At 43.4% G+C, this 15182-nt stretch overlaps 1 protein-coding gene across 1 annotated transcript in view; it reads left to right on the forward strand.

The window, feature by feature from the left end:
• The window catches only part of ADAT1 (adenosine deaminase tRNA specific 1), a 28603-nt gene extending 15149 nt beyond the window's left edge, over positions 1-13454 (forward strand). The window contains exons 8-10 of the mRNA XM_075280612.1: positions 4002-4101; positions 5961-6047; positions 13008-13454. Of these exons, the coding sequence (XP_075136713.1) occupies positions 4002-4101; positions 5961-6047; positions 13008-13134 (314 nt within the window). The 3' untranslated portion in view covers positions 13135-13454. The remainder of the gene's footprint in view (positions 1-4001; positions 4102-5960; positions 6048-13007) is intronic.
• Positions 13455-15182: the final 1728 nt, after the last annotated feature.

Consider the following 15182-nt stretch of genomic DNA (forward strand, 5'->3'; position numbering starts at 1 on the left):
TAGTAAGCTACACAAACATCAGTACATATAGTATATATTCTGTAGCGACCAAGGCAGCAAATTTGGTTTTAAAGTTATGTAGAAAATCAAGAGGGTCTTTCAGTTTACTAGGAGTTAAACCAGAAAAGAACAGTAAACTATATTAAAGATAACAATATATCAGGGGAGTTAACAAGTCATATTGGGAAGGGAAAGATGAGGGTGGGGGAGATAAGTTGAATCTGGTGTTCGCCAGACACTTGGATATCTTATTTTAATAGAGGATGCCTAAACCTTGGGTTACCTGGTGTCATCTGGAGACATACGGTACATTCCTCTATCAGGCAAGGGTCATCTAACTGAGATGTAGCATTTAAGAGGAAGGAGACGTGGCTATAACAGTCATTCAATACACTATGGCTGGAGAGCACCTTTAATAACATATAATGGAGCAACACCAAGTGTGTTTACCTGTGAGTGGACGGGGTAGGATCTGCTGTTCTGCTCAGAGTGGAAGGACAAATAGAAGCTCCATCCAGGATACCTAGCATAGTATGTGCCATAAAAACTAAAATAATCAGATTAGTGCAATGCCAGAACCAGCACCATATGTGTGTGTTTCTGCCCCTTCTGTATTTTTTGCCTCGTTTCTCCACTATGGAGGACTGGTATACAGGACCTAATAAGGCAGGAAAGCTGAGGCTGAGGTGACTTCAATCCGTTATATCTCGGCCATTATAAAAAGTAGAACAGCGATTCTCATCTTTTATATGACACCAAGGTTGCAGGTCTACATATATTTCTAGAGATATCAAAGTTCGGTTCTCTTGTTTTCTTCCGTTTCTATTCTGTTTTCTTTGCCCTTTTTCCTTTTCGTCTTCTCCCCTTTTTTTTCTTTTCTCGAGCCTCTGTCATCCTTTGTTACTTTCGTACTACTGCAATATCTATTGTCTGAGAATCATTTGTATATTCGATCTTCTGGTCTTTGCATACTTGACTATGTTTGTGGTGCCTTCACACCTTGTTTGCGTTCAGATGCATTGACCTTGTATGCCGCATTTTGCTGTTTGGAACTTTGTTGGTTTTTCTTCTGTTTGTTACTGTTTTGTATATTGAAAAATTTTCCTCTGTTTCTTTTTCCCCAATTAAAATCAAATTTAAAATAAAATAAGTTAAATCAAAGTCTGGATTGGAAGCACATGCAGCTGCATATTTATTTGCCAGTCCTAACAAATACAGGTAGAACTGCAATCTTGGTGTCATATAAAAGATGAGAATCGCTGTTCTGTGTTTTATAATGGCTGAGATGTAGTTGTTTGAATTGACCCCACCTCAACTCTCAAAAATGGCCGCCGGCTGGCATGCGCAGTCGGCTCTACTAGTGTCTCACTGGCAGAGCCAACTGTGCAGGCGTCGGAGGTGATGCAGGAGGAAGATGACAGAGAAGGAGAGGATCCAGCCGAAGATAGAGGCGTCGCAGGATCGTGTTCTTGAGCAGCAGTGGGGACGCCCCCATCACATTTTCAGCGCTGGGGCCCGCCCCCATCGCTGCCAGAGAACTAATTTGCATACCGGTAAAAAAAAACAGTATTTCTAAGGAACGGCGCGGCAGCGATCACATCTAAAGGTAAGAGATGAATAGCCTTTCTAAAGGCTACTCTGTCGTCTTATCCACAAAAAAAGAGGTTTTAATGGTAGAATCCCTTTAAGGACCTTCCACCTACCGCTAACTTTGTCATTTGTGCCAACGTGCACCATGACTGCTGGATCCACACCAGCCCCACCCAGTAATCTGTCAACCCGATCCACGATGTGTCGAACTTGAGCCCCAGGAAGGCAACACACCGTACGAAGATCCCGGTCTTTGTGACAGATTGCCCTATCTGTTCCCCTAATAATTGAATCTCCCACTACCAGCACCCGTCTAGTCTTCTCTGCGCTCCTATCCCCCTTCTTACTGGAGCAGACATTCCCCTGGCTTTCAGAGGAAGTGTCATGCTGCAGCAGTGTTACCCCTGTACTAACATCCCCCTCATCTGCCAATTTAGCAAACTTGGGGTGTGCCAGTTCAGGACTAACCTCCCTGGCACTCTTCCCTCTACCCCGCTGCTTTCTAACTGTCACCCAGCTAGCTGCCTCAAGTTCCTGCACCTCCATGCTACCATCCCCCTCTGCACTTGCTCCAGCGAGCTGCTGCTCTGTGAACAACAAACTCCTTTCCAATTTACCAATGGATCGCAGTGTTTCAATTTGCCCATTTAGATCCATGATCTGGGCTTCCAAATGTGCAATGTGCTTGCATCTTTCACAACAGTATGCCCCCTCAAGCGGCTGCTCAAGCAGAGCATACATGTTGTAAGATGCACACTGGACAGCATTGGTAAGTATGGAGCTCATCTTACCTGATGGGGAATATTACAGCAAAACACACAAATTCAAATAAGGAGTGAAAGGGTTTTCCTTTTAAAGTCACTTAATCTTAAGTCACACTCAGGGCTTGTTCACATCTGCGCCCGTACTCCGTTCTGCAGGTTTCCGTTTCCTGCACAAAACAGGGGCAGGAGACGGAAACCTGCCGGCATGTTTCAATCTCATTCATTTGAATGGGCTTGAAAGGGATTCTACCACTAAAACAATTTTTTTTCTAGTTACCATGTCGGAATAGCCTTTAAAAAGGCTATTCGTCTCTTACCTGTGGAAGTGCTCTCCGCCGCGCCGTTCGTTCAAAATACCGGTTTGTACCGGTATGCTAATGAGTTCTCTCGCAGCGATGGGGGCCTCCCCATCGCAGGAGCAGCGATGGGGGCGTCCCCATTGCAGCTCGAAAACTCACCGCAGCACCGCCTCTCTGGTCTTCGGTGTCCTCCCCTTGCTTCTTCAGCGTACTGTCGGACGCCTGCGCAGTACGCTCTGTTCGACGAAGATTGCCGAACGTACTGCGCATGCGCGAAAGTGCGGTCCCAGCCATAGTGCGGGCACCGCACTTTCGCGCATGCGCAGTACGTTCGGCAATCTTCGTCGAACAGAGCGTACTGCGCAGGCGTCCGACAGTACGCTGAAGAAGCAAGGGGAGGACACCGAAGACCAGAGAGGCGGTGCTGCGGTGAGTTTTCGAGCTGCAATGGGGACGCCCCCATCGCTGCTCCTGCGATGGGGACGCCCCCATCGCTGCGAGAGAACTCATTAGCATACCGGTACAAACCGGTATTTTGAACGAACGGCGCGGCGGAGAGCACTTCTACAGGTAAGAGACGAATAGCCTTTTTAAAGGCTATTCCGACGTGGTAACTAGAAAAAAAAGTGTTTTAGTGGTAGAATCCCTTGAAGTCTCCGGCCGTGTGTGCCGGTGAGTATTTTATGCTCTCTGCGGCGAAACCGTTTTTTTTAAACCGGACACAGAGTCAGACATGCAGTACTCTGTGTCTGGTTTAAAAAAAAAAACGGTTTTGCCGTGGAGAGCATAAAACGCTCACCGGCGCTCACGGCTGGAGACTTCAAGCCCATTCAAATGAATGGGATTGAAACATGCCAGCAGGTTTCCGTCTCCTGCCCCTGTTTTGTGCAGGAAATGGAAACCTGCAGAACGGAGTTCAGGCGCTGGTGTGAACCCCGTGTTAGACCAAACCACACTTGCAAGCTCACACACTCACTTTATACTCCAAGCAGGACAGAAAGCTGCAACTGTTTCCACTGATTTCTCTGGTTGCAAAATGAGTCAGTGTGCCAGCCATTAAAAACATGCCCAAGTCATTTCAGCAGTCTAAAATCCAATGTGTGCGCCTAGCTTAAGTCCTGCGCTATCTATAAATCTGCTTCTCCACCAGTACAATGGAAAAATCACCTGCAGCTTCTCTTATTGATATGCCCCATGCTAAAGACTTGGTAGTCCTTGGTTCCTTTGTTGATCTTTGATTATTTCATTTTTAGGACATTATTTTTTATTACAGCTTTATTATTCAGGAAAAGCTGATACTTCCTTGTTTTGAAGAATTAATGTTAAATGTACAATCTCTTCTCTGCAGCAATTAGCTGGTGCGCTGTCCCACATCAACCACTAGATGTCACTGCGAATGGCTACAAGCAAGGAACTACAAAGAAAGCAATTGGGATGCCACAATCCAGGTATAAAAAACAAAAAAAACTTTGCAAGTCTTCAGTAGGTGATACCTTTTTTAATGGCTAACTCATAATGATGACAGAATATGACGTTTCGAAGCTTTCCTCTGAGCTTCTTCAGATATAACTCTGAAGAAGAAGCTCAGAGGAAAGCTTCGAAACGTCATATTCTGTCATCATTATGAGTTAGCCATTAAAAAAGGTATCACCTACTGAAGACTTGCAAAGTTTTTTTTGTTTTTTATATTTTATAACCACTGGCTAACACGGTACCAAAACAAACATTTTCTTTTTACAATCCAGGTAGGAATTGTTTTAATATTCAGTGACGTCGCGAGAGGTTCCAATTACATCTGGGCACTATCTAATTATATTATTTTATATATCTTATTATATTGTACTTAGCTGAGGACTATAACCGAGCATGGTGTTGAACAATGTGAACCATATACATACATGGACAAAATTGTTGGTCCCCCTCGTTAATGAAAGAAAAATCCACAATGGTCACAGAAATCACTTGAATCTGACAATAGTAATAATAAATAAAAATTTTATGAAAATGAACAAGTTAAAGTCAGACATTGCTTATCGCTTCAACAGAATTAAAAAAAAATAAAATAAAACTCGTGAAACAGGCCTGGACAGAAATGATGGTTCCCTTAACTTAATATTTTGTTGCACAACCTTTTGAGGCAATCGCTGCAATCACACGATTCCTGTAACTGTCAATGAGACTTCTGCACTAGAGATGAGCGAGTACTATTTGAAACGGCCGTTTTGAATAGCATGCACCCATAGGAATGAATGGAAGCGGCCGGCATGCAAGAGGTTAAGCGGCAGGACGCCGGCCCCATCTGTGTGCCGTCCGGCTCCATTCATTGTTACGGGTGCGCGCTACTTGAAACTGCCGTTTCAAATACTATTCACTCATCTCTATTCTGCACCTCTCAGCAGGTATTTTGGCCCACTCCTCATGAGCAAACTGCTCCGATTGTCTCGGGTTTGAAGGGTGCCTTTTCCAGACTGCATGTTTCAGCTCCTTCCAAAGATGCTCAATAGGATTTAGGTCAGGGCTCATAGAAGGCCACTTCAGAATAGTCCAATGTCTTAGCCATTCTTGGATGTTTTTAGCTGTTTTGGGTCATTATCCTGTTGCAAGACTCATGACCTGCGACTGAGACCAAGCTTCTAGAATCCCTTGATAGTCTTGAAATTTCATTGTACCCTGCACAGATTCAAGTCACCATGTGCCAGATGCAGCAAAGCAGCGCCAAAACATAACAGAGCCTCCTCCATGTATCACAGTAGGGACAGTGTTCTTTTCAAGATATGCTCCGTTTTTCCGTCTGTGAACATAGAGCTGATGTGCCTTGCCAAAAAGTTTGATTTTTGCCTCAGCTGTCCATAGGACATTCTCCCAAATGCTTTGTGGCTTCTCAACAATTTTTATTTACGATTACTTTTGTCAGATTCAAGTTATTTCTATGACTATTGTGGGGTTTTTTTTCATTAAACGAGGGGTACCAACAGTTTTGTCCACGTGTGTGTATATACCTTGTGAATAGTTGATAAATTCTGGAGATACAGTTTCTGGGATCCCACAATAACTAAAGTCTACAGGTTGCATGTATAAATGTAGAAGTAATGCACCTGCTTGACTACTGCTCCTTTCATTTCTATGGGACACAGGGAGGTAGTGGAGTACAGCACTCCCATCAATGCCATCAAAGTGTTTTTGATAGAGAACACTCCTGTAATACCAGTGGTGGATGGCATATTCTGGTGCGTCAACCTGATTTCTTTCTTGATATTGTATAGTTCCTGCTCTATGTATTGACTACTGATTCATAATTTTTCTCCAGGTCTCACATATGTAAAGTGGAATTATTTCATGCGTTTCTTCATCTGTTAGAGAATCTGTCACAAGAGCAGATCCCAGAATCACTCAGGTAAATACATTATACATCTAAAAATGTGACATTTTACAGCTGACTTCTGGCCAAAGCTCAACATTCTGTAGCTGGCATAAGAGATATACTATCAGCTGAATAAGCGGTCTCTCTCACCACCCCCATACACGTGCACACCCAGCTCAGCGGTGCATTGTGTACCGAACTGGCAGAAGGCAGAAAGCCACTGGAGGACTTCTCTGGCGGCAACTTATATCCAAAGAGTGATTGAGAAGTTGAGATCCAACTGGATGATCCTTCTCTTCCCTTACATCTGCCATCAGCGGAGAATCTGAAGTTCTCATATACAGTGGATGGTCATCAAACCCATAATACAGTGTATCTGTTGTGCATGGTCAGCCTTAGAGGACTAGTCGTGTACTTTACAGATAAAACTCAATTTCTCATTCTAAAGTGCACAACAAATAGACAAAGGGTAACACTGGCCCGTATAGAGATCTGCACGGGGTGTAACAGTCAGCAGATTAGCAGGTCTGCTCATAGGGTGTAACAGCATGGCCGCTTGCCTGGTATACAGGCTTTATTCTTTTAAGCAGTTTGTGATGTCACCCCGTATTGGGATTCACATAAGGGCGGATGATAAAGCATTTATTGTTTTCTAAGTAGCTGTTCCACCCACATAGCATTTATACATGGAAAAAATCTTGCCTATACAGTATATGATTTCTTGGTCCCAACGATGTAGTTTGTATTTTATTTCTTTTATATAAGCTATTTTCAGGATTTTTGCTTGCTGTCAGTGAATAGGAATCTTCTGTTCCAAATACATCTGCATTCAGTCTAGACTATGTATTTTTCAGTGCAGGTAAAATATCAGTTTGGCATCCAACATATGTAATAAAAATTTAGAACGTACATTAGTTATTAAAGCGTGACAGTTGCTTTCTTTATAAACCAATAGTATAAGTTAATATACAGAAATATAGCATAAAGCAGAAAAAGGAACCCATTGAAGTCAATGGGAGGCTTTTTTTTCAGCACTGAAATTCCACACTAAATTCCTCTGTGTGAATGGACCCTAAGAAAACCAGAGGGAGGACCGGACCACAGAAAAAGGCTTTAATGCCCCCTGAAACCGAATAGTCAAGACCAGATCCTCAGATGACATCAGACAATATCAATTATTTTATTTTTAATAATTACTCTAGGGGCATAATTACTGCTATATTGGCAGATGTGAATTTTTAATTTTTTGTTTAATAGGTGATGATGTCAGTGAAATAGTGACCAATTTTTACTTGCCCCATACAATATATTTCTTCCTTTACTAGCCCCTGTAAAGTATACTGTTTCTTTTACAGGCCCCCAAACAATATAATATCCCCCATAGGTACTTTAGATTGCTATCTTCTGTATTACTCCAAGTAAGGGGATATTTTCACTCCTATCCACAACTGCCTCTGTGTAGACCTCCAGGGTGCGCCGCATATTACGTCCTGAATAGAGATGAGCGAACACTGTTTGGATCAGCCGATCCGAACAGCACGCTCCCATAGAAATGAATGGAAGCACCTGTGACGCTGACTTTGCCGGCGTGCCGGCCGGCGTCACAGGTGCTTCCATTCATTTCTATGGGAGCGTGCTGTTCGGATCGCCTGATCCAAACAGTGTTCGCTCATTTCTAGTCCTGAATGCTTCCTGGAGGCCTAAGCAGAGCTGATGTGGATAGAGGCAGAGAAAGGTAACTATCCCATTACCTGCTGGAGTAATCCAGTAGTTAGCGGCATAAGATAAAATAATCCTTTAATAGTCCCACTGTGGGGAAATTTCAATATGTTACAGCAGCATAGTAATACAGGTACAGGATAATACACAGTAATATAATACAGACGTAGGCACACATATGCTGAGAAGAAAAGATATACTAGGAGTCCATAGCAGCTAAGGAACAGAAGAAGAAAGAAGGAAGACTTCATGGTCATAATTATTAGTTCTCTGTGCGGAGAGATCTTTGCTTGGTCTGATGTAGATTATACAGCCTGGTCGCGGTTGGAAGGAAGGACCTGCGATAGCGCTCCTTCTCACACTTGGGGTGAAGCAGACGGTCACTTACAGTGCTGCTAAGTGCCATCAAGGTCTCATACATAAGGTGGGATTTGTTCTCCCGCATGGAGGTCACCATGGACAGTATCTTTCTGTCACCCACCACCTGTACTGGGTCCAGGGGGCTCCCCAGGACAGAGCTGGCCCTCCTGATCAGCCTGTCAAGTCTATTTGTATCCCTGCTTGATTTATTGCTCCCCCAGCAGGCCACACCGAAAAAGATGACTGAAGCAACCACAGAGTTGAAAAAGGCCCTAAGAAGTGGCCCCTGGACTCCGAAGGCCCTCAACCTCCTGAGCAGGTAGAGCTTGCTGTGACCCTTTGGGAGCCTTCACACAGAGTTTACGCTCGCTCATTCTGAACGTAAACTCGTTCAGAGTGAGCGGTGTAAAAAACAGTTCCCATTGACTTGAGTAGGTGCCAGCATACGCGCGCTCCCCATTGAAATCATTGGGAGGCTTTTTTACCTATTGCTTTCAATGTGATACGTAAACTCTGTGTGAAGGTTCCCTTTCTGTGCAGCGCCTCCAGGTGATCAGCCCAGTCCAGTTTATTATTGAGGAGCACACCCAGATACTTATAGGTCTTGACTATCTCAATGCCTGCCCCTTGGATCTCTATCGTAAGTCCTTCCTTCCAATTGCGATCAGGCTGTATAATCTACATCAGTCCAAGCGAAGGTCACTCTGCATAGAAAACTAAATGAGTACCTATGGTGGACAGTATACTGTATAGGAGCTAATAATGAAAACTGTATACCATGTCGTAGAGGGATCAGTAAAGCATTATACTGGGGGAGTCCCAGTGAAAAATTTCTATGGGGCCCCATCTTTCCTAGTTATGTCCCTGAAGCTGGATTTAGTAACAAAGGCAGGCATATTATGGGATTTTTTGAGCAGGTTTTAATGATGAAAAATGCCTCAAAAATTGCAGTGTGAACAAAGCCAGAGTGCAGCAGCATGTCTGTGTCTCCCTTGACTTCTCTTCTTCTGCTCTGTCTCTATAGACTTGTTGGGCTGCAGCCAATCTTCACTAAAGACAGAATTGAGCAGTGCAGGAGGGTGGAGGAATGAAATGTGTGCTATTAATTGATCAAAAAATTCCACTTCAATGTTAAGCTTTAAATGTATAAACTAGAAAACCCCCATACTCGCAGCGTGTGATACTTGATCGGTGCACAGGGCAGTTGCTGGACACCCATGTTGCTCCTTGTAGAGGGGATTATACAGTGTAATGGAAAATAAGTCGCCTTCTTGGATCTGCCTCGTCGTTTGAGTGCTGAGAATTAGTCTCCACCACTCCTAGGCCGTTGCTGTAAAAATCGCTTTCTTGAAGTCAGAGCTGGCAGCGATGCCAGGAAAAGTTGGCTAATGTCTGTAGAAGGGTCCAGCCCTGGTGTCACAATTACACAGAGGCCTTTCTATGAATGAACCGCTTGTTGCCAGGTACACATAGGATTGTTTTGCAGCATATTTTCTGCAACTGCATATAGTAGCTTTTTTTTTGTTTTTCAGGGTGTATGTTTCAGAGGCTGAATATCTCCTTTTTACTATGCCCTGCTTACAAATGTGTATTCTTCTATTAAAATGTATCAATGCAGATAAGGGGCTAGAGCCGTGTTGGTGAACTTATGGCATGTGTGCCAGAGGCAGCCCTCAGAGCCCCCAACCAGGATCCCTAATTGCTCACTTAAGGGGAATCCGGGACAGGATTCCCCGTTAGTGAGTGATCGCTGTTTTCAGCTGTATGCACAAATGCAGAACCGCGACCTACACTGACAGCAGATTGTGACCTCTGCCTTGACGCACGCGCAATGATGCAATTTATCAACGCCTGCACTGTGAAGGAGGAGGAGGATGTTACTTACCTGCACTTCGTGGGAGTGCAGGTAAGTAGTACATTATACTGTGTGGAGGCACACTCTGGAGCATATACTACTGTGTGGGGGCCACTGCAGAGCATATAATACTATGTGGGGCCCCTTCACTATTTCTCTCTCACAGTATCTGTTTTATAGCAGATGTGATATTAGTACATGTTGTAATAATATTGCACGGTCACTGTAAAAAGATTCTGTGCAATGTAATAGGAACATTAATTGTTCAAAAGTACCAAATGCAGAGACCTTTACCTTTCAGTACAAAGTTGTTTTTTTATTATTGAAAGGTCTGTAAGGCTCCATTCACACAACCTTATTTTGCGGGTCCATAACTGTTCAAAATTGTGGATCCACACAGTATTAAGGTTAAATTGCCATGTTGGCACTTTGCGATAAATTAGTGGGTTTTGAGTTGCAAACTGGGCAGTCCGTCTCTAAAACGTTCGCTGTCACTGGGCGAAGGGTCCCAGGACAGAGGCTTGAGCCGCTGCTGTGAATATCCAAGACTGGATACATTGAAGCAAGTCCATCCATTTACTGACAGCTTAAACACAGTATCATAGAAAGTTTCTTTCTGTCCTATACAAAAGCATTTTTGGATTTCTTGTGGGCCAGGTCATAAGCACATCTCGCTTCTTCTGACCCCTATAAAAGCCACTAGCTGGATGAATAGCAGTAACACTTTACATCCAGAGATGACAATGAGCCCTCTTGGCACCCTACCCCTTTTCAATGAGATTAAGTTTGTAACCTAAAGTAAACTTGTACTTGTGCGCCTTATCTGTGAGGTGTGTATCTTCTGTACATATCTAATGATGGCCAGTCCTTATCTAGTATTGATGCTTCTAGACAGCTTGCACACAGTGTTTGCCTTGTCTCTGAATTCTCCTGTTGTATACTTTGCTATAAGACAGCTGTCTGTACACTGGGAGCTCTGTTTAACCAGTATGGGCAGAGCCGTATATGCTGAGAGGGGTGATATGTAGGATGAGAGGGAAATGCTGGTTTATTGTGTCCTTAGACCTGCACCACACCCTGCTGAAATGGAGTATTGGCTTTTACTAAGAAATATATATTGAAAGAACAAAAGCCCACTAACTTGACATTTTTAATGTTGAACAAGGTTATTAACTGTTCACAGGATAGATAATAGCGGTTGGACTCCCACCAACCAACAAGTTGAGACCCTCGCTTATGCCAAGTATGAGGTTCTGATTTTCCTATATGAGATATACACTCACCGGCCACTTTATTAGGTACACCATGCTAGTAACGGGTTGGACCCCCTTTTGCCTTCAGAACTGCCTCAATTCTTCGTGGCATAGATTCAACAAGGTGCTGGAAGCATTCCTCAGAGATTTTGGTCCATATTGACATGATGGCATCACACAGTTGCCGCAGATTTGTCGGCTGCACATCCATGATGCGAATCTCCCGTTCCACCACATCCCAAAGATGCTCTATTGGATTGAGATCTGGTGACTGTGGAGGCCATTGGAGTACAGTGAACTCATTGTCATGTTCAAGAAACCAGTCTGAGATGATTCCAGCTTTATGACATGGCGCATTATCCTGCTGAAAGTAGCCATCAGATGTTGGGTACATTGTGGTCATAAAGGGATGGACATGGTCAGCAACAATACTCAGGTAGGCTTTGGCGTTGCAACGATGCTCAATTGGTACCAAGGGGCCCAAAGAGTGCCAAGAAAATATTCCCCACACCATGACACCACCACCACCAGCCTGAACCGTTGATACAAGGCAGGATGGATCCATGCTTTCATGTTGTTGACGCCAAATTCTGACCCTACCATCCGAATGTCGCAGCAGAAATCGAGACTCATCAGAGCAGGCAACGTTTTTCCAATCTTCAATTGTCCAATTTCGATGAGCTTGTGCAAATTGTAGCCTCAGTTTCCTGTTCTTAGCTGAAAGGAGTGGCACCCGGTGTGGTCTTCTGCTGCTGTAGCCCATCTGCCTCAAAGTTCGACGTACTGTGCATTCAGAGATGCTCTTCTGGCTACCTTGGTTGTAACGGGTGGCTATTTGAGTCACTGTTGCCTTTCTATCAGCTCGAACCAGTCTGGCCATTCTCCTCTGACCTCTGGCATCAACAACGCATTTCCGCCCACAGAACTGCCGCTCACTGGATGTTTTTTCTTTTTCGGACCATTCTCTGTAAACCCTAGAGATGGTTGTGCGTGAAAATCTCAGTAGATCAGCAGTTTCTGAAATACTCAGACCAGCCCTTCTGGCACCAACAACCATGCCACGTTCAAAGGCACTCAAATCACCTTTCTTCCCCATACTGATGCTCGGTTTGAACTGCAGGAGATTGTCTTGACCATGTCTACATGCCTAAATGCACTGAGTTGCCGCCATGTGATTGGCTGATTAGAAATTAAGTGTTAACGAGCAGTTGGACAGGTGTACCTAATAAAGTGGCCGGTGAGTGTATAGCAGTCTATATTGGCTACATTTACATCAAATATATGGGCTCCATTGCTGATGCCCCAGCTATCATGTGTCCTGAATACAAAAAAAAATAAAAAAAAATGGGCTAGCCATAAGGAACAAGGGAATGTATCACTTTGTGACTAAGCAGAGTTACATTTCAGGAAAGCTGGATGACACCGCTTGTGCAATAGTATATATAACTCATATTGGTGGTCTGCTCAGAAATACATAGCTAGATAAGGTTTTGTGTGTGTTTTTTTTTTTTTCTATTAAGCCACCCTGGGGCCAAAGAGTGGGTCAATAACCAAATGGATAGGTCATCAATATCTAATTTGTGGAGGAGGTCTGGCAACCGGACCCCACACTCAGCAGCTGTTAAGGAGTAGATATTTGCTGTAGTGCACAAGGAGCACATGTAGCCTGCTCATACAATGGCGCTGCATTTCCCCAGAACCACTACTGGACATTGTATGGGGCTGCCTAAACCTCTTTAATGCATAAGGGTTAATATCTCTTCTATTGTTGACATAATTAGTTCATGTTTTCTTTCTTTCTCCCAGAGAATTGAAGACATACTATGAATATAAAGAAGCTGCTCTGTCATATCAGGAAGCCTGGAGGCAGCTCCGAGAACAGGTATTTACATCCTGGATCCGAACACCACGTGACTACCTGAACTTCAGCTGACAACCTGGCTCGTACTGAACTTGTTGATGCGTAAAATCTGAACTGGTGTTTTTTTTTATTTATTTTTTTTTTACACCTACAGCACTATTGAAAGCCCTAAGTATTTGTCATTCTTCATTTTCCACCTGTTTGTAACAGAGCTTCTATCATGGTAGAAAACCCACCTACTCGAAATTTCATGTTGCAATTACTAAAACATTTCTCTGGATACTCTGGTTTCCACTCACAAAACTGTACTGATAGGGAATTTAGATTGTCACTCACTGTCCCATATAGGACTCACAATGTCTGTAAAGAGCTATGGAATGTGATGGCGCTATACAAGTAAGCAAAATAAATAAATAATACGTTACATTAAAGAGTTTTGCCCAAGTCTTAATGTTAAGGATAGGGGATGTTGTTCAATGTGTGTCTGACTGTTGGGGCTCCCACTGATCACCAGTGATCATTCAGTGTCTATGGGACCTCTAAGCACTGTACTTGGCTATCTCTGGCAGTTCATAGAGAATGGACACAAGCTGTGCACATAAATAGCTACTGAAATCAGCTGGGCCTCTCTGACCAACTACCCTCTTCCTATAATAACAGGTAGCACTCATAGTCATCTCCACCAACTCGCACCCTGGTGTTTCTTTTATGTGCATCAGTATGATGATGACGACATTACTTGAAAACTTTGGCGTGTTGTGTAGGATGGTTCAGACAGAAAAATAAAAGGTGTAGTTTGTCACAATTTAAGAAAAAAACTCCACAAAGTCTTATGTAAACCTTTAGGCTAAGTTTACAGTGTCATACAAATGATGACTGAAAAAAAAGACCAAATTGTATTGAAATGCCCAGTTGACAATCCTGACCAAATGGACATGGCAAAGTTTTATGACATGCACAATAGTGGTGTGAGTGTATTGCGGAGGCAGGGACTCCTAGCATCATATATAACTATAATGCTAGGAGTCAGGTATATCCTGGTATAGTGTGTATAGTCAGTAAGTCTGGATCACACATGGGCAGAGTTGCTTGTCCAAGTGTGAAACCAGCCTTGGGGTGTAGTCACAAATGGCAGGAGTGCGCTTAATGCTCGGCTGCCACATGCAGTTTTTGAAGTAGTAGTAAAGTGGTGCTGCGTGGTTCTTGACTAGAGATGAGCGAGTACTATTCAAAACTCCCGTTTCGAATAGCATGCACCCATAGGAATGAATGGACACAGCCAGCACGCAGGGGGTTTAGCAGCCGGCTAAATAGTACTCGCTCATCTCTATTCTTGACCACACTGAACACAACCAATGTACTGTACAGTACTTGGAATTTTTATAGGGGCAATTCTGCTTATAACAAATGAACTTGCTCATCTGTGGGGGGTCCAACTGCTGGGTATATTACCTCGATAACAAATAAGAGCAATTATTTAAGCCACACAACTTATGAAAGTGTTTTAGGCAAACTTTGAGATTTGCTGAGTCCAGGCATCATGAAGTTCACATGGGTCATGCGACATTGTGATAATTGCGTCACAATACAACATGGCTCCTAAAGCCCATTCACAGGCCTCAGCAGCCTGGAGACCAGAGGAGGTGAGTAACAGAATATAATAGCAATTCTGGTTTTGGATTTTCAAATGAAACTGCAAGTAAAAGCTTGTGAATACTGCAATAACCAAACCATAATACCTTATGCGAACAAAATCAGGCTGGATATCCAGATGAACAGTCCATTTCGGTTATTTTTTGATTAACTGCCAAGCTCGACTTCACAAATAGTAATCACAATGTCATATACAACTTAGTGTTTTACTGGTTGTACACAGGTCTCTAATACATCCCATAAAGACCCCATTAAACACTGTTTGCGGTGTACATTTAGCATAGCTATATGTAGTTTGCAGTGAGATCAGAACCTACTTTAATGTTGTATTGTCGCTGCCAGTGCAGCATGGATTTGCTAATATAACAATATATGTAGACTGCCCTGTGATGTGACGGAGAGGATACTGGCAAAAAGAACCCTCAAAAACCCCCGTGGCTGTTTAAAGAAAGTTGTGTCATTCATGA

This window comes from Leptodactylus fuscus, chromosome 7 (genome assembly GCF_031893055.1).
Source record: "Leptodactylus fuscus isolate aLepFus1 chromosome 7, aLepFus1.hap2, whole genome shotgun sequence".
NCBI classification, from domain to species: domain Eukaryota; kingdom Metazoa; phylum Chordata; class Amphibia; order Anura; family Leptodactylidae; genus Leptodactylus; species Leptodactylus fuscus.